We start from the raw sequence: 23,209 nt of genomic DNA, 5'->3' as shown, positions 1-23,209 counted from the left end.
TTTAATAAAATAAATACATAAATATAAAACATATAAATATATATTTATATATATGTATATTTTTATAATGCTAAATTTATATCATTTTATTATATGACAAATTATATTTTATATAACATATATTTTAAAAAAATATTGTAACATAATTTTAAAAATTTTACAGAATTTTCAATCGAAAAATCCAAATGACATTTGTTATTTTTGTTTCTTTTTTTTTTTTTTTAATTTTGATATGCGCATGATGAAAAAAAAAAAAAAAAAAAAAAATTATTATAAAAAAAAAGAAAGGAACTTTTTAAACATTCATGTAAATAAGAAAAATAAAAAATAAGAGAATATTATAAATACTGCTATATATATATATATATATATATATATATATATATAATTATATATTATTATGAAATACTTTTTACAAATGTGTTTGATTTAAAAAATAAAAAATAATAATGTATTTCTTATAAATGAGTTTATAATTATATATTAATATATATATATGCTTAATATATTTATTTTATATTACGTATAATATATAATATATAGAAAAAATAACTACAATACTTTTTTCATTTCCCCTATTATATTATTTTAAATCTGTTTTATCCTTAACAAATTTTCAAATACACATATACATACATATATATATATATATATTTTATGTTTTAATAAATAAAAAAAACATTTGCTTTTTATTCATTTCAAGATTCAAAAGGTCAAAAAAAAAATATGGAAAAATAATTCACATATAATAATATCTATATAATATCCTTTTTTGTTTTAAATATAAATATTTATAAATGTTAAAACAAAATTATATATATATATATATATATATAATAAATAAATAGAAATATAGGTATAAATATATTTATACTTTTTAAAAATGTTCAACAAGAAAGAATTTATTTCTTTTGTATATTATATGTATCATATTAAGAAATAAAAAAAAAAAATCAAATAAAATTTGGCATTCGTATTTTTAAAAGATAAACTTATATATATATATATAACTAATTTTCAAGTTTTTTTTTTTTTTTTTTTTTTTTTTTTGTATATAATTATATATTTACATTTATTTTTTCATGTATACAAATACATATATATGTTCAATACGTAGAATAAAAAAAAAATAATAATAAAAATATATCGATACATAAACATTTTTATAATAAATATTTAAAAAAAAGGGATCAAAAAAAAAAAAAATAGCAAGAAATAAAGAAAAAAAAAAAAAAAAAAAGAAGAAACATTTAATAATTTAATCATACGAATATATTATAAACTTAACGACCATGTTGTGTTGCAAGCGGATTGGTAGTCATGGATGGGGTAAATTGAGGAAATTTCGGACCTACAAAAAAAAAAAAAAAAAAAAAAAAAAAAAATATATATACATATATATATATATTAATATAGATTAGATATATATGTTTTCATATTGTTTCATTTTGTCTTACAAATTTTGGCCAAGAATTCTTTTAAAGACAGCATCATGTGTTGTGATCTATCCTCAATTAAGTATGAGAAAAATCTAAGACAAAAAAGAAAAAAAATTTACATATATACATATATACATATATACATATATATATATATATATATTTATATATAACCATTTTGATCTATTAAATGTATATTCATAAAATTCATTTTATTTTTAATATTACTTATATTCTAAGGGATCTCCTTGTTTTACTACCAATAATCTCATATGACATGGTGTTCTTATTTTTCTTAATGTATTGATTATATTTAATATTTGTACTCCGAAAGGATTTCCTGTTGAACCTATTAAAATAATATAAGGAGAAAAATATATAAAATATATAAAATATATATATGTCTTTTTGTAAATATATTATATCTTTAAACAATAATAATAAATAAATATATATATATATATATTTTACCTAAATGATTTTCTGCATATTCTGTGTTTAATTGATCTATGGTTTGTACACCAAAAACTGCATAGATCCATTGAGGATTAATGCTCCTAAAAAAAATAAAAATAAATAAAAAACATATAAATATATATATATGATTTTTTTTCATATTTACTTCAATATTTATAATATAAATGTATGACTTTCACATTGCTGTACCTTCCTATCCACATGACTATTGTCTCTCCATCCTCAACTATATAACATCCATCTTGAGTCATATTTTCACATGTCAAATTCAATGCATCAGGTAATACTATATTATTATTTTCGTCTAGGTTTCCATGATGCTTTTCTAAATTATGTAAACTAAACATTCTTGGATAGAAATTTGCCTCAACAGATTCTACGGGTATATTTTCTAATCTATACCAATGATATATTCTTAGATCAGGTGGAACATCTCCACTATCTCTAAATGCTACAGATTTGAGCATACCTAAGATATATAAAGATAACAATCTTGCACATTCTGATTGTAATAATTGAGATGATAATACTTGTGAGCATAGATTTTGAATTAAATTTCTTCCATCTGCTATTTTTCCTTTTTTACTAATATCTATTGCTTGGTGACCTAACAAAGATACAACAACTTGTGGGTTTATTGAATCAGTTATAGTTTTTATATTTTGTGTTATAGGTAAAGCATATGTATGTAATCGTATTCTTCTTTCCCCGTTAGAATTCGTATATAATAAAGCTGATTGGACATAAACCATTGAATCTTGTACTACATTTTCTTCTAAATCTACAATAATACAAAAATTTTGATGGGAATGACAATTTGGTAATGCTAATAAATCTGCTCCTCTAAATTGATAATTTCCATACCAATTAGTAATTTTCCAACCCCTACTAATTCTTATTCTCATAACAGATTCCCATGCAGTTTCTGTTGTTAAGGCAAATAATAATTCTTGTTTCAATTTATCATTATATTGATGTACATTAAATTGAGGATAATAATATAATGAGCCACCAGAATTTTTAACTAAAGGATATATAGAAGCTAAATCTAAATTATATAAAGGACATGCAAATAAATCTACAGCTATTTGATATTGTGTTACATTTTGTGCTAATTCAGCATAAAGGTTATTGCATGGATTTAATAATTCTACTTCTCTCAATTTTGAATCAACCACATTATTAGTTGAACTACTAGAACTGTAAATATTTTTAATTTTACTTTTATCTTTATTATCTCTATTGACATTTACAGTTAAATCACCAATATTTGGAACTGAAGAAAGAAAAAATAATAATTTCCCACCAACTTTTTTTAATACCATAAAAGCAGCTTTTAAAGCATTTCCTGCACAACAATCACTAATTTTATTATTTCTCCACATGCCTGGTAAATTATCTAATAACACATCTATAACATTTTGACATTCATGAACATTTACTAAAATATCCTCAGGGAGTGGAATAAAAATATCTTGTATATCAGGAACCACCATCATTTGTGTTTGTTTCAAATTAGAATTTAAATTATAAAAATGTATAGTTGAATCAAAGGTCATAATACCAATTAAGGTACGAGAATCAAAAGGTTTTAAATTCTTACTATTACTATTATTATTATTATTACTATTATTGTCGTTGTTATTATTATTTTGGGTTGAATCATTATTTTTTGGTAGTAAACTTTTTATTGTACTACAAACAACATCTAATAAACCAGAATTTACTGATGTAACTGTTACATCTATTAAAAATAAATATACAGGTGGTTGTGGTGGTCTTATCATATAATCACTAGGTGCAATAAATTCAACACTACCTGTACATAATTCTGGCCTTTGAAATAAATCTTTCCTCTTTCCTTTTTCATCTAAAGGTACAAAATAAAATTGAGGAGTATCATTAATATTATAACACATATTACAATTCCATTTTTTCCCTCCAGCTTCAAATCTAACAAATGGATTAATATAAGTTCTACATTTTTTACATCTTACAACTGTTGAATTACCAAAATTTACAGATGCTAATTCTGGATAACCATCTGGAATAGGTGCTAAAGGTTGTATCACAAATCCAAGAGGTACATAAGCTTTTTGTTTCAAAGTAGTATTGGCTGGCATATAACTAACTGAACTTTTAACAAAATGAGAAAATGCATTAAATTGTAAAAATTCTTGATATGTATCATTTATAATTGGCTGTACATGATTTATATTACCCATATTATCATAACCTAACATATTTCCTCCTGCTTTTAAAGTATTATTTGCACCTACAGGAATAAACTGATTCGTCATATTACGATAAGGTTGTCCTTGATTTATATAACCACTATTATTATGAACATCTTGATTATACATATTCTCACCTATATTATTTGTTTTATAATTACCTTGATTCATACCATATACACCAGCATGCTGATAACCTTGATGAAGAGGTGGACCTTGTTGTTGCTGCTGCTGTTGTTGTTGTTGATGCTGACCAGGGTTAAAATATGTTGGTGCATTATATGGACCTTCATTTGTCTTCATATTATTATTATTTCCTACATCGTTGTTATGAAGAAACGGATTATTTATAGGAGCATTTGCATTATTCTGATTATTGTAATTTGCTGTATTGTTATTTAAACCTCTATTATAATCATACGGCTGCATTTTTTACTCAAAAAAAAAAAAAAAAAAAAAAAAAAAAAAAAATATAAATATATATATAAAATATAAATTAAAATAATATGTTCAAATGGCAAATATTAATAAAAAAAAATAAATGTCAATATCAATAAATTTTTTCCTTTTATTTTTCTTTTTTTTTTTTTTTTTTTTTTTCTTATTCTCTTTTAAATATATATAGTTTATAATATTTATACATTTTTTTCATATATAAACTTAAACATACATATTATAATAAAATATATATTTCATATTTCTCATATTCGTATTATACAATTCCTTTTTAAAAATATATATAATTATAACAAAAAAGAAAAAAATACCAAAAAATTAATTATTGCATTTTTCTTATATATATATTATATATGGACATATAAAAATATAAAAATTATAAAAAATAATGTATTTTTTTTTATATCCTTTTATATATATATATAAATATTTTCTTGTATTTTTTTCAAAAAAAATTTTTTTTTTAATTATCTAAATATATAAAATATATTTTTTTATTTTTACATAAAAAAATAAAATAAAATATATATCTAAATAAAATATAAAATAAATAATATTATATTATATATATTATTATATTATTGTATATTTTATTTTTGCCAAATGTTATTTTTCATAATAATACATATATATATTTTTATATATATATATATTATATATATATGATATATATACATATTTAATATAATTATATATAATATATTAAATATATTGAAATAACATATATTTTTATTTTTTTAAAATTTTCTGGATTCTTTTTTTACTGTATATATGAATAAATTATTTTTATTAAATATATATAAATATAAAGAATAATTTTTCTTTTTTCTTATAATTCAATAAATATATAAAAATATGCATTTACACTATTATTTTATTTATACATATTATATATATATATATATATATATTATATATATATTTATATATTTAATATATTTATATTTATGCGTATAATTTTTTGTTCATTTTATATAATATGCATAAAATAATAATGTCATTTATAATATTTAAAAAAATATATATCTAAAAGTGCTACTTTATTTTTTTCTTTTTTTTTTATAATTTATTATAAATACATATTTTAATATATATATTATATATAAAATGTTGTAATATTTTTTTAACCTATATAAATTTATTTGCCAAAATATAAAATAAAATAAAATAAAATAATATATAATATAATATTTAATATGTCAAAATATTGTGTTATGCTAAATAAAATAATAACAAAATTTACAACTTTTTTTTTTTTTGTTTTTTCTCAAAAAATAAATATAATATATATATATATTTTTTCATTTATGTATTGTTTTTCTGAACATATTTGGTGTATTTTTTTTTTTTTTTTTTTTTTTCATGATTTTGTCGACATAACAAAAAAAAATATTATTATAAATATGAAAAAAAAAAAAAAAAAAAAAGAAAAAATACATGAATATATTTTAATTCTATTATTTGACATTTCTACGTTTTTAAAAATATATAATTCAATGTTTTGAAAATTATAGGTGGGTTATTTATTATGTGCAAATAATATATATATGATATAATATAACAGATATTTTCATTTTTATTTTATTAACACAACAATATAGGTTATTTAATTAAATAAATAAAATTACACATATATATATATAATATTTTTTTGTGATAATCACATTAAGAATAGTTATGTATTTATAATTTCATTATGCCTTTTCAAAATTTTATAAAGAAAATTTATTCCTACAATATAAAATTGTTCAATATATTTATATAAAGACAACAACGGAAAAAAAAAAAAAATAAATAACATAAAATAAAATAAAATAAAATAAAATAAAATATGTGTGTTTTATTTTTATTTATTTACTACACCATTCATAGGGCATGTGTATTAATATATAAATCATATCCATTTATTTAACTACATTATATAAGTAATTAAATTTATATATTTCTTTAATAATAATACAAAATTAATAATATATATATATATATATATATATATATGTGCTGCCTTTGTTAATTCAAATAAATCCATATGTAAACAAAAAAAATTAGCATATACTATTCCAACAATTTTTGTATTGCCCTTATGTATTCTATAAAAATATATTTATACTCTTTTGTAATGTCAAAAAAAAAAAAAAAAAAAATTAGTGATTTCCTTTTTTTTAACAATTTTAATTATGATATTATAATGTTTAAATAAATAATACAAATATGGTTTAATTTTTTTTTATTATTTTACAAGAATTAATCATATATATATATATTCACATATAGCATTATGTCATGAACATCTTTTTCATCTTTTTCCTTTTTATAATAATATTTTTATTTATTTATATACCAAGTGATATATAAATATTGCTTATATTATATTATAATTTATTTTATATATTTTTTTTTAATATATAAAAGGAAAATAAAATGTAAATTATATATATTTATAAATTTTGCTTTTTTGATAAACCTTTATATCATATATCTAAAATATACGATACACTAAACATATAGGAGAAAACAACATACGAATTAATAAATTTATTATTTTATATATACATATTAATATTTAATTTTGTATGTAATAAATTTTTTTTCACGTAATAAACATTATAAGAATAAATATACTAATATTTATGAGTATTTATTTAATTGTTTTTAATGAAATTTATTCATTTCTATATATACCCATAAATATATTAAATTCTTTTATCAAACATATATATATATTTTATTTCTTCTTTTTTTTTTTTTTATTTTGTTATATTTTATTCTTCATCCAAATAATAAAATATATACATATATATTATATATTGATGGCAAATATATCGTGAGATATAATCATTTGTATAATAAATATATAGAGATGACTATAAAGAATAAATACGGATACCTAAAATTAGGTATAGAAATTGAATACCATAAAATACCACAATGTGAAGAAAATAATATAGATCCTGATTTTTTTGCATGTAAACTTTTTAATGATAATACAATAAATGTATATAACGAATTAAATTCAAATGATTTACTAAATAATTCTTCTATGATAAATGGAACTAAAAAAAAATGTAGTTATAAAATAGATCCATTATTTGGTAATATATACGAAGATAAAAATATATGGGAAAAAAACATATATGGATTAATGTCAACATGGATAAATCCAGATGATGAAAATGAGAATTCAAGTTTATATTCTATGGATGCATTAAATAAAGAATTACAATGGTCTACTTATATATCTATAAGTAAGTTAATCATTAATGTTCCAAATACAAAATGTGATAATTATGCTAGGTATATTAACTCATGTATAAATAATTATAATATGCTATCATTAATAATGAGAATTCCAATTATTATAAAAAAAGAAAAAAATCACAAAGAAAATTATAATAAAAATATGACTTGTGATATTATAAATGGATGGAATTTATGGGCAAAATTTATTGCTTATTGTAATTTTAATTATAGTCATTTAGGTTTAGCTCTTGAATTATCAAATATAAATAATATAGATATAAGTAACATTCAATTAGATGTATGGAAATCCGAACCCGTAAAATTAATAATCATTCCATTAGATGCATTTCTATTGGATACTAAAACCGGTTACCCATATTTACCAAAAAAATTAAAGGATATCTTAATACACTTTTTTAGAAAAAATATAGAAGTTTTATTAGTACATAATGAAGATAATCACAAGGTTAATTATCACTGCATTAATGTGAAAAATGAATACTGTAATGATTACAAACCAAATATATGTAATAATGAAATGGATTCATTTAAAATTATGGATAATAATAATAATAATAATAATAATATCCATATAAAACAAAATAGCAACTACTATTTAAAATGTTGTATTTATTATATAAAGAGACTATTTATGTCCATAGAAAATTTCGACAATGATACCCTTTTTGATAATTTTTATTGGGATTATTTTCAAATACCTTTACAACCACTCAAAGATAATTTGTCGTCTCAGACTTATGAAGTTTTTGAAAAGGACCGGAAAAAATATGAACAGTATGAGCTAGCCACAAGTAAGTATTTATCAAATTGGAAAAAAGCAAAAAAAATAAGCAACAAAAATGAAAACCAAAATAACCAAATGAACAACAAAATGAAGAACAACAACAACAATAATAATAATAATTTGGAACAAGAACAGAGTAATAATATGATTACCATTTTTGTTGTGGGTGCTGGTAGAGGACCATTAGTAGACACAACCCTATCAGCTTTACAAAAAAATGAAATAACAAATTATGAAATATATGCCATAGAAAAGAATGATAGTGCTATAATTATTTTAAATAATAGAGTTGAAAAAGAAGAATGGAAAAATGTGAAAGTGATTCATAGTGATATAAGATATTTAGATATACATAAAAAAGCAGATCTAATTGTTAGCGAATTATTAGGTTCATTTGGTGATAATGAATTATTTCCTGAATGTATGGATGGAATAAAAAAATTTTTAAAAGATGATGGAATTAGTATACCCATGAATTGTGTATCTTATTTAGAACCTATATCATGTTCTTCTTTATATCATAAACTAATAGAAAATAATATATCAGGTGGTAATGAATGTTTTTATGTTGTTAACATGTATTCATATACAAAAATATCACAAGAATCATCTAAAGAATGTTTTTCTTTTCAAGTTCCACCTATACATACTGAACAAGATAATAGTCATAATTATCGCTATAAAAATATTAATTTTAAAATCAAAATGGATACATATATACATGGATTCTTATCTTATTTTAAATCACAATTATATGATGATGTGTATATATCCATAGAACCAAAAACACATACACAGAATCTTCATAGTTGGTTTCCTCTATATATTCCTATTAATAAAATACAATTTTTAAAAAAAGGACAAAACTTATCATTTAGTATTTGGAGATTAACAGATCATCAAAAAATTTGGTATGAGTGGTGTATTAATGAACCAATAACAACAGGTATCCATAATTATAATGCTAGATATTTCTCTATAGGAAGATAATACAAATTCAAAAAGCATAAATTAAAATCAGCCAAAAATATTATCCATATATGTACTAATAAAAATATAACCTATCTAATCGTAAGGGGACCATAGACCTATATTTATAATCAGAGGTGCTTATATTAGAATTTTTAATAACTATATAGTAAACATATAATTATATCAATTTATTACAAGAAAAAAAAAAAAAAAAAAATATTTTAATTTTTCAAACATTTTGTATTCAACATATATATATATATATATATATATATTTGTTTATTTGAATTTTTTTTTTTTTTTTTTTTTTTTGTTCTATAATTTTAATTGAATTTTCTTCTTCAATTAAATAAACCTTTAAACATATATGTTAATATATGAACAAATATATAATAAAGTAATGCATTTTTGCTATTACAAAATTGGCTTAAAAATGCAAAAATTTTAAATACATATATATATATATATATATATATATTTATTTATTTATATATCACCATTTTGGTCACATAAAGTATAACAATATATATGAAGTGGTTAGAATATAAACATTAAATTAAATTATATTTTAATAATTATTCAGGTACTAAATAAATATTGAATATATACATATATATAATATAATATTCCTTAATTTTATAGAATTTTTTGTTGTTAATGGAATGGAATAAACAAATCATAGATGTGTTTGGTAAATACAATATTATTATTTTATTTATTTATTTATTTATTTATTTATTTATTTATTTATTTATTATTTTTTTAATTTTATATTTTTACACATTCTACATTATATAAGACTAAAAGAAAGAAAAAAAAAAAAAAAAAATTTTAAAAGATTACATGAATTTTTTTCTTTTTCTTTTTTTTTTAGTTTTATTTTGGATATTAAAAAGAAATATTGGTATTTTTATAAACTCAGCCTCATACGTATTAATAAAACACATTATAATAGATATGTAATTTTTATATTACAAAAAATTATCTATCTCTATATACATATACATATAAATATATATATATATATATATATATATATATATATATATGCAATAATAAATTAATATTTTACACATTATAAAAAAAAATGTTAATATATCATAATTAAAAAAATATATTATATGTGTATACATATAATGTATTATTATTTTATACTTTATTTAAAAAAAAAAAGAAAAAAAAAAAAAAAAAAAAATAATAATTCTTATATTTTATGTGTTTAATGATATATATAATATTCCTTTTTCATTTTTTATATCATAGTAATATTTTATTTTAGTACAAAAATAAGGATACTATATAAAAAAATAAAAAAAGTGCATTTTTATGAGTTATCTACTTTTTTTTTTTTTTTTTTTTTTTTTTTTATTCACATATATATATTTTATATATATATTATTTATTTATTATTTTTTTCAATTTTAAATAATTATTCATTAGCATATGTTCTTTATTCACATATTATATATGTATCATACATACATATGTATTATATATATATATATATATATATATAATATATATATATATATAATATATATATATGCATTCCATTATTTTCATATACTTTTTTTTATGACCTATTTTATTTATTTTTTTTTTTTTTTTATCATCCATTTATATCATATTATTTTTATATATTCATTGATTTCTTTCATTGCTTATATGTATATATATATAATATATATATATATGTATTTGTTTTTTTTTATTATTATTATCATTCACATTTATATTATATATATATATATTATATATTCTTTTTATGAATGTATCTCTTTTTTTTTTTTTTTTTTTTTTTTTTTTCTTTGCATCTTTTTGATATAATAATAGAGTCCTAATATTGTTATATAAATGTGTTAAAGAAGAAAATTCAAAATGTAAAATAATTTCATAAGCTTTAAAATATTAATAATATATATAAGTCACATATATTATATATATATAATACATATTTATTTTTTTATATTTATACTATATTTCTTTGTTTTGTATATACGTTATAGCAGTATTTTATATATTTTAATTATATAAAGGGTGTTTAAAATCCCTGCTTGAAAATTTATCATATATATAAAATACATACATATATATAAATATATATACATATATATATTTTCAAGAACCAAGAAAAAAAAAAAAAAAAAAAAAAAAAAATTGAAACATATATTAATGGATTTGGTAATAATATAAAAAAATTGAAAAATTATTACACTTTAATATGCATATGTGTAATAAAAAAAAATCATGTGTAATTTATAATTACATGTATTATTCATATAATATGGTGTAAGATTTTGAATTATTAGTATATACAATATATATATATATATATATATATATATATATATATATATTATTTATATAGGAAAGCACAATGGAATGGAATAAAAACTTTCAAACAAATAGCATATTTGTTTATAACTTTCCAAATGAATGGATGGAAAATGACTTAAAAAAAGTAAAAAAAAAAAAATAAATAATAATAATAAATAAAAATATATATGTATATTTATATTTATAGATATATATCTGTTAACTTAAATATGACATAATATATATATTTATTTATGGTGATTTTACCTTTTTGTCTTTTACAAGAATTTTATGATATTTGGAACCATAAATAATATAATTATAGACAAAGATATAAATATTTATGCCTTTATTCAATACAATGACACCGAGTCATCACAAAAAGCTATTGAAGTTATGAACGGCAAGGAAATTAATGGGAAACTTTTGAAAGTTACATCAAGAAAAATTGTAGATGAATGTATAGATATGAACACAAACAAATTAGATTCACAACAAAAATCACAAGTAATAAATATTATGAGATATAAATTTTGTATAATTGTTTTATATATAACCCAAGGAAATAAAATAAGAACACAATATTCTACCTTAATATTTTGTTTAATAATATATATATATATATATATATATATATATATTTCTTTTTTTTATTTTTGAATAGTCAAGTAATGATAATAAAAAGACGACACTTTTTGTCTTTTATCTACCACCTCATTGGAATGATCAGGATTTATTTGATGTAAGAAAATATGAACAATTAAGAATTTTTTTAAAGATAATATATATAAACACATATATATATATATATATTTTGGTGTTTTATATTTTATTCTATTCTTTCAGAAATTTAAAACTTTTGGTAACTTGGAGAGTGCTACAGTGGCCAAAAAAAATGACAAGACCAGTAAAGGTTATGGTTTTGTTGTATATACTGATCCACATAGTGCAGCGCTAGCTATTTCTAATATGAATAAAGTTGAGGTATACACAGGAAAAAGACTTAAGGTATGATTATAAAACATATACTAAAATATTATAAAAACAATAAATGGTATATGTGTTATTCATTTATGTGTCATTTGAATTTTTTTTTTATATTATTTATTTATTTTATTTTTTTAGGTTTTATTAAAATCTAACTCTAATGAAACAAATAAGAGAAAAATAAAACCAGGGTGCACCATTTTCGTCTTTTATTTACCAAACGATTGGAGTGACAAAGATTTAAAAAGAGTAAGAAAAAAAAAAAAAAAGAAATAAATCGAACCTATTATATATATGTATATATTTATATATATATATATATATATATATATATATATATATATTTATTTATTTATTTATTAATTTTCCATTGTTGTAGCATTTTTCACATTATGGTAATATACTAGGCGCAACAATCAAAAGAGAAACGAATGGAAAAAGTAGGGGTTATGGATTTATTAATTTTGAAAATCAACAAAGTGCAATTAATGCTGTTGCTGGCATGAATGGTTTTAATGCAGGAAATAAATATTTAAAAGTTTCAATCAAAAAGGGGGAAGAACAGTAAGAATATTAAATGAGTTTTTTTATTTAAAGAAATAAAATGAATATGTCCACACATATATATATATATATATATGTATATATTTATGTTTATTTTTTTATTTTATAGATATTTGGCACCCCAATATCTCAATATAGATCGTATGAACAACGTAATATAAAAATATATGAATTGTAAAAGAAAACCAAAAATAAAAAAAACCAAAATAAAAAAAAAAAAATTAAAAAGCAAAAAAAAAAAAAAAAAAAAAATTAATATAAATATATATATATTAAACGAGTGTTATATTTCATAACTATGTATTAATATGTGGTTATATTGTACCTATATATGAATAACAATATATTATATATATATATATATATATTTATTTATTTATTTATATATTTTTAATTGTAGTCTTATAATTCACCTCCACCCCCACCACCTCCAATGTCTTGCCATGGAAATGAATCATCAAATTATGCTAACAATGAAATGTATTCAATTCAAAATACCATGCCAAACAATAGATATAATTCACGAGTTTCTACAAACGATGTACATCAATCTTTTATTAATTCGCAATATGGTCATTTTCCATATAATTTTTTTAAAAACAATGAACAAGGACCATATATGCAAAGATCTTATAATAAAACTTATAATAACATGGGAAAAACATGAGCTATTCAATTAAAATGAAAATACATATTCTTTTATTTTATAATTTATGTTTTATTATTATTCTTTTTTTCAATATATAAATGAGAAATACAATTATACATTTAATGTAAATTTTTATTATTCAAATTTGTATTATCCTATAGCATATGCAAATTTAATATTTTTATATAATTTTTTTTTTATATTACTCTAAACATTTTACAATATAAAATATATATATATATATTAGTCCATATAAAATATATAATACATATAAAATATTATACATATAATACATAAAATATATTATACAGTATGCACACATTTTATTTTATATACACATATATATATATTTATTTATTTATATTTAAAAAATTATATATTTTTATATTTTGTATTACATTTTAAAAATTGATGGAATATATATTATATATATATATATTTCAATTTTTTATGTTTAAAGAAAAGAGCTTTTAATTTTATGAATATTTAATATATATATATATATAACTTATTATACATGTACATATATATGGTATTTTTTTTTTTTTTTTTTTTAGAACAAAAATATAGAAAGAAAAAAAAAAAAAATTTTATTTACATTATTATTAGATACAACTAAAATAATATTAAAAATAATCCATGTAATAAACATAATATATATATATATATATATATATATATATATATATATTTATATTTTGTAAAGATTAATATGTACACATGAAAAAAAGAACTTTTCCTTTTTACAATATATTCGTTATATATCATTTATACATCACATAATATATATTCCTTATTTAAATTTTTTGGTTATTTTATTTTTTTTTACTTTAATATATTCAATGTTTAACTTTAAAATATATTTTATTATTCCTATATTAATCTAATAAATTATAAGTAATTTGACTAAGGAATCCATTCTATATTTATTATTGTAAACAGACAGTATAAGAATATAAAAAAAAAAAATTATGTGTTTTATAAAAAAAAGAGATGAGGAATATAGTACACTTATTTTATAACATAAAACATTATAATATCCTTTTGATGATTTATATTTTTAAATACATTCATTTAAAGTTTGATAGATCTTTATATATAATGTAGAAAAAAATATATATATATAATAAAATAATAAAATGATGAATAATTATAATAATGTAAAGTAAAATGGATTATAAACGTTGAATTATAATTCATGAATAATATAAATGAGTATTTAGTTTTATTTATTTATTTATATTTTCATGTTTAAAACTATTTTTCCTTATATGAAAATTAAAAAAAAAAAAAAGAAAGATAAGGTGTATTGTATGTAAGATTACTCATTGACATATTATATAAAATATACAAAATATATATATATATATATATATATATATATATATATATATATATATTATTTTATTCTATTAATACTTTTTTAAATTCTGGATCTACGTTTGCAATATATTCATTTGCCTTTTCCTTTGTAGTAATGATAACAATATTTTTTTCAAATTCATTAATTTTACTTTCTAACAAGTCTGCAAATTTATAAAAGTCTTCTTTTTTTGTGTTCATAATTCTCTTTCTAAATTCTACTCTGTCCTGTTCACTTTCATTAGATATAAGTCTTAAGAAAGATAGTTTACTTAATTCTATACCTCTTCTAGGTTTATCAATGGATCCTATAGTATTAATTATATATCTTAACAAATCATTTTCAGTCATTGTATCAGCCATTTTTCTTAATCCCTTAGCTGATTCTCTAAATGTAGCTAATGTTTTTTCTAAATTTGGATCTCTAGCTGATAAAAAGACTACACTACCATCATATTCTATATCAGCAAAAACACCATAAGCTCCATTTAATCCTCTAACAGTATCCCATAAATATGAATTTTTTAATGCTGCTACAATGACAGTAAATGATGGATCTAGATATTCTCCTGGTTTGAATAAAATTCCTGACATTGATACAGAATTAACAAATGTTGGTAATACAAAAAATTCTTTCTTTACCTTTTCATCATCAAATAATTTCTTACTTTTAATTTCTTCATTCCATCCAAGTAATGTTTTATCATTTACATTAGATTCCATATCATTTATATATTTATCATTTTCTTCAAAATAAGATACTAAATTTTTGAATGATTCATTAGAATTAACAAATAAATGTTTTAATGCTCCATAATCGGATGTTACACTTACCATTAAATTTTGCTTATTAAATATTTTATTTCTTATACGTACCAAAATATTTTCTAATGTCTTAAAATCATTTTCTGCTAATTCAAGTTGTTCTTGTAATTTTAAATAATTTTCATATCCATAAATAATATTATGTGCATAATGTTTAGAATTTAAATGGGACTTTACATATTTCATTAATATAGCATATCCCTTTTCACTAAATGTTGTTTTCATACCATTAATTTTTCTTTTCAATATATCAATAACTTTTTTCTTATTTGAAAAATCGGATTCTTTAACTGCTTCTAATGCTATATTTAATGCATCATTACATTTATGACTTAATACATGCATTTCTAAATTAAATAAAGCTTGTGCATTATATTTATCTGTTACATTTAAATGATCATCTTTTGAATATAAAGCAACATTAGCAGACATACTTCCAATATTCTTTTCTCTTAAGATAACAAATTCTTCAGATGATCTTTTATTTGTTTTATTTTCCAATATTAATGTTTTGAATAAATTCAAATATGCTAATTCTTCTAATGTTAAATGATCTAATGAAAAGACAAATTGTAAATATACAATTCCTGCTGTTGGCATCTCATAAACTAATATAGGTACATTTCCTTCATTTTGTGTTTTAGTATTATTATTACTATAATATGTATTATTATTTTTTAATACATATTTTTTTAAAAATACATCCATATTATCTTTTAACATATATTCATTAGTTTTTAATTTATTATATGTTTCCATTATATTATTATTTTGATTAATATTTGTAAAATATACATTCACAGGTATTTCTAAAGTTTTTTTATTTAAATCTGATATACTTATAATTGGGAATTTATTTAAATGTTCAGGACTTTCTTCTGCATTTTTATATTTACTTAATTCTTCAAAATTTTTAATAACATGTTCTTTTTCTTCTTCATTAAAATTTTCTATTCTTTTTTTTAATTCTTCTTTTTCTAAATTTTCTTGTTCTTGTGCATAATGTTCATCACCTTCTAATAAAATAACTGATCTATGATCATTATTAATAAAATGTTTTTCTACAAATTTTTCTAAATACATTGGTTCATTTTTAATTTTGTGTTTTACAATATTTAAATATTTTTCAAATTCAAATATTAATAATGGATCACGATTATAATTTAATTTAGATGTCATTTCAAAAACGAAATCTATACTTTTAGAAGTTTTCAAATTTGCTTCTTTTAATACAAATTCTATATTATTAATAGATGCTTCAACAGCTGATTTGTTAAAACCTTCTTTTACAACTTTTTTAAGAGCATTCATAATTACTTCTTCAACTTCATAATGTACTTTATCAAAGTTTCTTATTTTCTCATTATTTCTTTTAATACCTTTCAAACCAATACTAAAAATATATTGAACTAAACTATCATTTAAACCTCTATCTATAACATTATTACCTAATCCACTATCAGTTAATGCTTTATATAAAACACTCTCAGGTGTATGTATTAATAAATTATTTATTATTAAAAGGACAAAATAATCTGTTGGATTTTCTAAACTTAAATCTAGACTATGACTACCATTTGAATAACTATTATTCTCACCATTTTGATTATCACTACCACTATTATGGTTGCTGTTATTTTTATTTACTTTTGGGTTTAATAACCAAGCTACTGATACTAAATTTTCTTTTTCCTCAGAATGGTCACCATATTTTTTCTTAATATAAAAAGGTCCTTTTTTATATGATTGGTATTCTACATTTTCTACTGCATCATCACGATATTTACTATAATCTAACTGACCTAAATATTGATCTACAAAATTTAATAATTCAGTAGGATTATTTTTACTAAAGAAAAATACTTTAACTTTTTTAGGATTATAATTCTTATAATAAAATTCTTTAAATTCTTCATATGATAAATTAGTAATTTCTTTAGGATCTCCACCACTATTATTAGAATGCACATTATCAGGAAACATATATTTCATTTCTTCATGATATAAATCTTCTAAAGGACTACTTAAAGCACCTTTCATTTCATTATATACAATACCATTAAATGATACTTTATAATCTTTCATTTGTGGTATCTCATCTTTACCTTTTTCTTCATCTTTTAATTTTTCTACTTCATATGTCCATCCTTCTGTTTCAAAAATATACTTATTTTCTAATACATTGGGCTGGAAAACACTATCCATATATACACCCATAATATTAAAAAAATCTTTATTATTCATTGAACCAGCCATATATACTGTCCTATCATTAAAAGTGTAAGCATTCAAATGAGTATGTAACGTACCCTTTTCTAATAAACCAATAGAATTTTTGTAATTATAATTCTTAGATCCTGATAATACTGAATGTTCTAAAATATGAGGTATACCTTTACCTGAATGTGTCAACGTTTTAACATAAAAAGCAAAAGCTTGTTCTACATCTAAAGGATCGTTAGTGCCTAATGATATTACTTGTGTTTTAGCCTTCTTATGTTGATATACTGTATAAGTCATCTTAAACTCCTCATTATATCTCTTTTCTATAATATCATAACTACTGTGTTTAGGAGACTTCTCATGTATCCATTCTGGTGTTTTACTCATGACTGCTTTAAATGTATATAAATTTGTATTTATTGTATTTATAAAACTTTTTGCAAAAACATTATATCTTTTTTTATCAGCTCTATTTGTAAAGCTTTGAACACAATTTGTGATTATATTTATATATCCAAAAACTTTCATTAATTTTATTAAATTCATTTATATATACATATATATAAATATAAGTATTCTTATAAGGTGTAATATAAAAATAAAACAATAAATAAATAAAAATATAAATATAAATATAAATATAAAGATAAAAATAAAAATAAAAATACTTATATATAAGTATATGTTAAAATAATATTTAAATATATTTATATTATATATATATATATGTATGTATAAATTACTTTTTTATATTTTTTTTATATTTCTTTTTCTTTTTTTTAATATAATTATAATATAATATACTTTCTTTCCTTTTTTTTTTTTTTTTTCTTTTTATTTTATACAACTTAGTACCAAATTTAATATTAATATTATATATTATTATTTTTTTTTAATATTTTAAAAATATTATTATGACAAATATGATATTTAATATATATGTCATTCAAAATATCTTATAATGATTTAATAAGAAATATATAATAAAATATAATTATATATATATATAATTTTGTTCTTGTATTAGCATATACATATACATGTAATAATTTAAAGTGTTACTATATATAGTATATATTACGGTAACATAAAAATATATATATATATATATATATTTTTTTTCCATTTATTTTTATTATTTTATTATTTTATTCTTTTTTTTTTTTTTTTTTTTTTTTTTGTACATATATAAATATAAGTAGGAAAAAAACATATAAATCAAGTAAAAAAAAAATAAATAATAATTTGGTTTTTATATTGTAATATATTTTTTTTGACAGTTCATATATTTAATACGATATATTTTTAAAAGTACTTTACGTTAAAAGAGTACATCATTATTTTTTTTTTTTTATTTTTTTTTTTTATATTATTAAGGATGTTTTTTTTGTTGCAAATAAATGATCATAAATATAATATATGTAAATATTTACAGTCAATATTTATATAATATATATGAAACACATTTTTTTTAAATACCTTTTTTAAAAAAAAAAAATTAATTTGTTTTTTCACTACAATTTGTAATTTTTATTTTATGATCTTGCATGATGAATATATTCCTTTTTTTTTTTCAAATAAATTATGATGTATATATATATATATATATATGTACATATATACATGATTATAAGATTAAAAAAAAAAATTGAACATATATTATTTAATTTTAGTGTCTACATATATATGTATATATAATTATATTTATTTATTATATACCAAAAGAATAAATTAACAAATGATAAATATATGTATATATATATATATATATATATATATATATATATATATATATATGAGCATTTTATGTGACCCTTTAAAATATATACATTATATAACATATATATTTTCATATACCGACGTTGGTATTAAAAGGTGCAGTGAAATAATATATAAAAAATAAATTGTGATAATTATAATATTTTTACATATATAGTTTTATATTAAAATAAATTTCGGGTAAAAATACTTTAAATTAATGTTATAGTAAAAACATTATATATATATATATATATATATATAATATATGTATGTACACAGATTAATCCTTAAAAGTAAAAAATGTATATGCTTTCATTATAAAATATAACTATTTTAAAAATAAAAAATAATACTTAGAAATAATATATATAAGAAATATAAGATAATCTACTTATTATATTCATTTTTTTTTTTAATCTTTATATATATGTAAATACTCTTCTCCTTTTGAATATTTCAAAAAAAAAAAAAAGACTTTAATTTTAAATATTCCAGTTATTAGAAGAAATAAAAAAAAAATAAATATTATGCTATATTATCCAAATTGGATATAAATATTACATTTAATTAATTTATATTTATAATTAAAATATATTATATTTTGCTATCATATGTAAGAAAAAAAAATGTCAACATAGGAACATATTTATAATATATAATATACATTATACACATAACATATATATATTTTATAAACCTATAATTAATATATAAAATTAAAATAGTAAACATATCTTATAATTTCTATGACAAAGATTTATATATAATGTACTTCGAAAAAATATTAACAATTCTTAATATATATATATATGTTGTCATAATATACTTAAATATAAAATTCTCATCAATTCATGAAATCTATTTTTCACAAGACGTAAATATATTTTAATATATTATTATATAAATTCTTTATTTCTTTCGTTTTTTGTTTTTTTTTTCTTTTTTTTTTTCGGGGAGATGATGGAAATATTAACATATCATTAATAATAAGTATATATGTATTTTATTTAATATTATCATTTTACTATCAATTTAATTTTTTTTTTTTTTTTTTTTTTTTTTTTGCCTTTTATAAAGAGCATGGCCTCTTTTAATAATAACTATTCATTTATTTATTATACTTTTTGAAATAAATAAAAAAAAAATAAATAAAACCAAGTACGAGAAATGGTGGTTCTTTTTTTTTTCTTTTATTTAAATAATAAAATTAAGCTATGGTGTTAAAATTTTTCTTTGAATATACATATAAAAAAATAATATAATATTTATATTAACCATATAATATTACAAAATAAATCATAATACAGATATAATTGTTTTTTATTCTGTATATATAAAATAATTTTATATTATATATTTATAATATTATAATACATGAAAATTGTATTATATATTTTCATATGAACGAATTATTTATATAATAAATATAAATAATTAGAACAAAAAAAAAAAAAAAAAAATAATAAATAAATAATAACCTTTATAATAATTATAATATTATAATTATATTATTATTATATGTTAATTCTTATAACATATAAAAATATAGTATTCAATATATAATTTTTACTATATATTATATATAATATAATTTAATATAATATATATATATATATATATATATAATATAATATAGTTAAACAATATATAATATATTATAAAATATATTTAATACTTTTTAATATATTTATAATATATATATATATGTTATTTATTTTATATAATAACTGGAATGGAAAAATTTATATATATATTTTTATGAGCTTTTATTTATTTTTATATAAAAATATATTTCTTAATATTTTTATATTTTTTATATATTCATTATTTACGTATTATTTTACCCTTTATATATTTTTTTATTTATTTTTCATGGTTATATATAAGATTGTTTTAATATAAATAAATAAATAAATATATATATATATATATATATATATATATATATATATATTTACTTATAATAAACAAAAAGGAATATTTGTATTAAATATATAATGAATAATTATGTACGTAAATATAATATAAATTTATATATATATTAATAAATAATTTTCTAAGTATTATAAATATATAACAAAAAGCTATACTTTCATACATATTTATATATATTCATGTATATAAAATAAATATCTCATATTTATATGTATACCTTTTTTTTTTTATTTCTTCTTTTAATACTTAAGAAAATATATATATTATATTATATATATATATATATATATATATGCCTTAAAATTTTTTATGAATAAATATTCAATGTATATTTATTTACATATCTAATAAAAATTTTAAAAAGTATTATAAGTTTATACTTTGAAAAAAATAAAATTTTTGTCTTTTTTTCAAAAAAATATATGTTTTTTATATACACTAATTTATTATTATATATGTGTCAAATGTTGAGAAAAAACGATATCTTTATGTGGACATGATGTATTTTAGTTTATGAATACATAGAAAATATATATATATATATATATATATATATATTTATATATACATGTACAAATATATATATTCATATATATATAATAGTTTATATATATACATACCGTTATTATAACATTCAACTATAATTTTTAATTATGTGTTCTTTAATTTTTTATTTTTTTTTGTGGAAACATTGATTGATGAATGTATTCAAAACATATTTAAGTATAAAAAAATATGATCTGTAAATATTTTTATTTTATTATCTTTATAATGAAATAATAAAATAAAAAGAAATATTGCTATTTATTTAAGGAATAGTTCGAAATGTGGGACAAGAAAAATATATTTATATATATATAAATTTATATGTAAATTCTCAATAAGTATATATAAATATATATTTTATATAATATTTTTATAGAGAGAAAAATATATTTAACCATTACATATATACATACATGCA

The 23,209-nt window shown here is 17.7% G+C and overlaps 4 protein-coding genes across 4 annotated transcripts; 2 read left to right on the top strand and 2 right to left on the bottom strand.

Moving 5' to 3' along the window:
- Positions 1-1,283: 1,283 nt before the first annotated feature.
- Positions 1,284-4,579, bottom strand: PADL01_1360000 (protein transport protein Sec24A; the record flags this gene model as incomplete). The annotated part of the gene is made up of 5 exons (XM_028684171.1): positions 1,284-1,351; positions 1,458-1,531; positions 1,668-1,788; positions 1,911-1,996; positions 2,106-4,579. The coding sequence occupies 5 exons, from the start codon at positions 4,577-4,579 to the stop codon at positions 1,284-1,286; spliced, it is 2,823 nt and encodes a 940-aa protein (XP_028540275.1).
- A 2,887-nt stretch (positions 4,580-7,466) lies between these two features.
- PADL01_1359900 (protein arginine N-methyltransferase 5, putative) lies at positions 7,467-9,641 on the top strand (the record flags this gene model as incomplete). The annotated part of the gene is made up of 1 exon (XM_028684169.1): positions 7,467-9,641. One exon carries the CDS (start codon positions 7,467-7,469, stop codon positions 9,639-9,641), a length of 2,175 nt encoding a protein of 724 aa, XP_028540274.1.
- Positions 9,642-11,795: 2,154 nt separating this feature from the next.
- PADL01_1359800 (polyadenylate-binding protein, putative) lies at positions 11,796-14,157 on the top strand (the record flags this gene model as incomplete). The annotated part of the gene is made up of 9 exons (XM_028684168.1): positions 11,796-11,804; positions 11,992-12,084; positions 12,225-12,446; positions 12,604-12,681; positions 12,786-12,947; positions 13,065-13,175; positions 13,306-13,490; positions 13,600-13,642; positions 13,891-14,157. 9 exons carry the CDS (start codon positions 11,796-11,798, stop codon positions 14,155-14,157), a joined length of 1,170 nt encoding a protein of 389 aa, XP_028540273.1.
- A 1,386-nt stretch (positions 14,158-15,543) lies between these two features.
- On the bottom strand, positions 15,544-19,095 carry PADL01_1359700 (falcilysin; the record flags this gene model as incomplete). Its single annotated transcript, XM_028684167.1, has 1 exon — positions 15,544-19,095. One exon carries the CDS (start codon positions 19,093-19,095, stop codon positions 15,544-15,546), a length of 3,552 nt encoding a protein of 1,183 aa, XP_028540272.1.
- Between the last annotated feature and the right edge of the window lie 4,114 nt (positions 19,096-23,209).

Source organism: Plasmodium sp. gorilla clade G2 (assembly GCF_900097015.1).
Source record: "Plasmodium sp. gorilla clade G2 genome assembly, chromosome: 13".
NCBI classification, from domain to species: domain Eukaryota; phylum Apicomplexa; class Aconoidasida; order Haemosporida; family Plasmodiidae; genus Plasmodium; species Plasmodium adleri (nom. inval.).
This window is presented reverse-complemented; position numbering and strand designations above follow the sequence as displayed.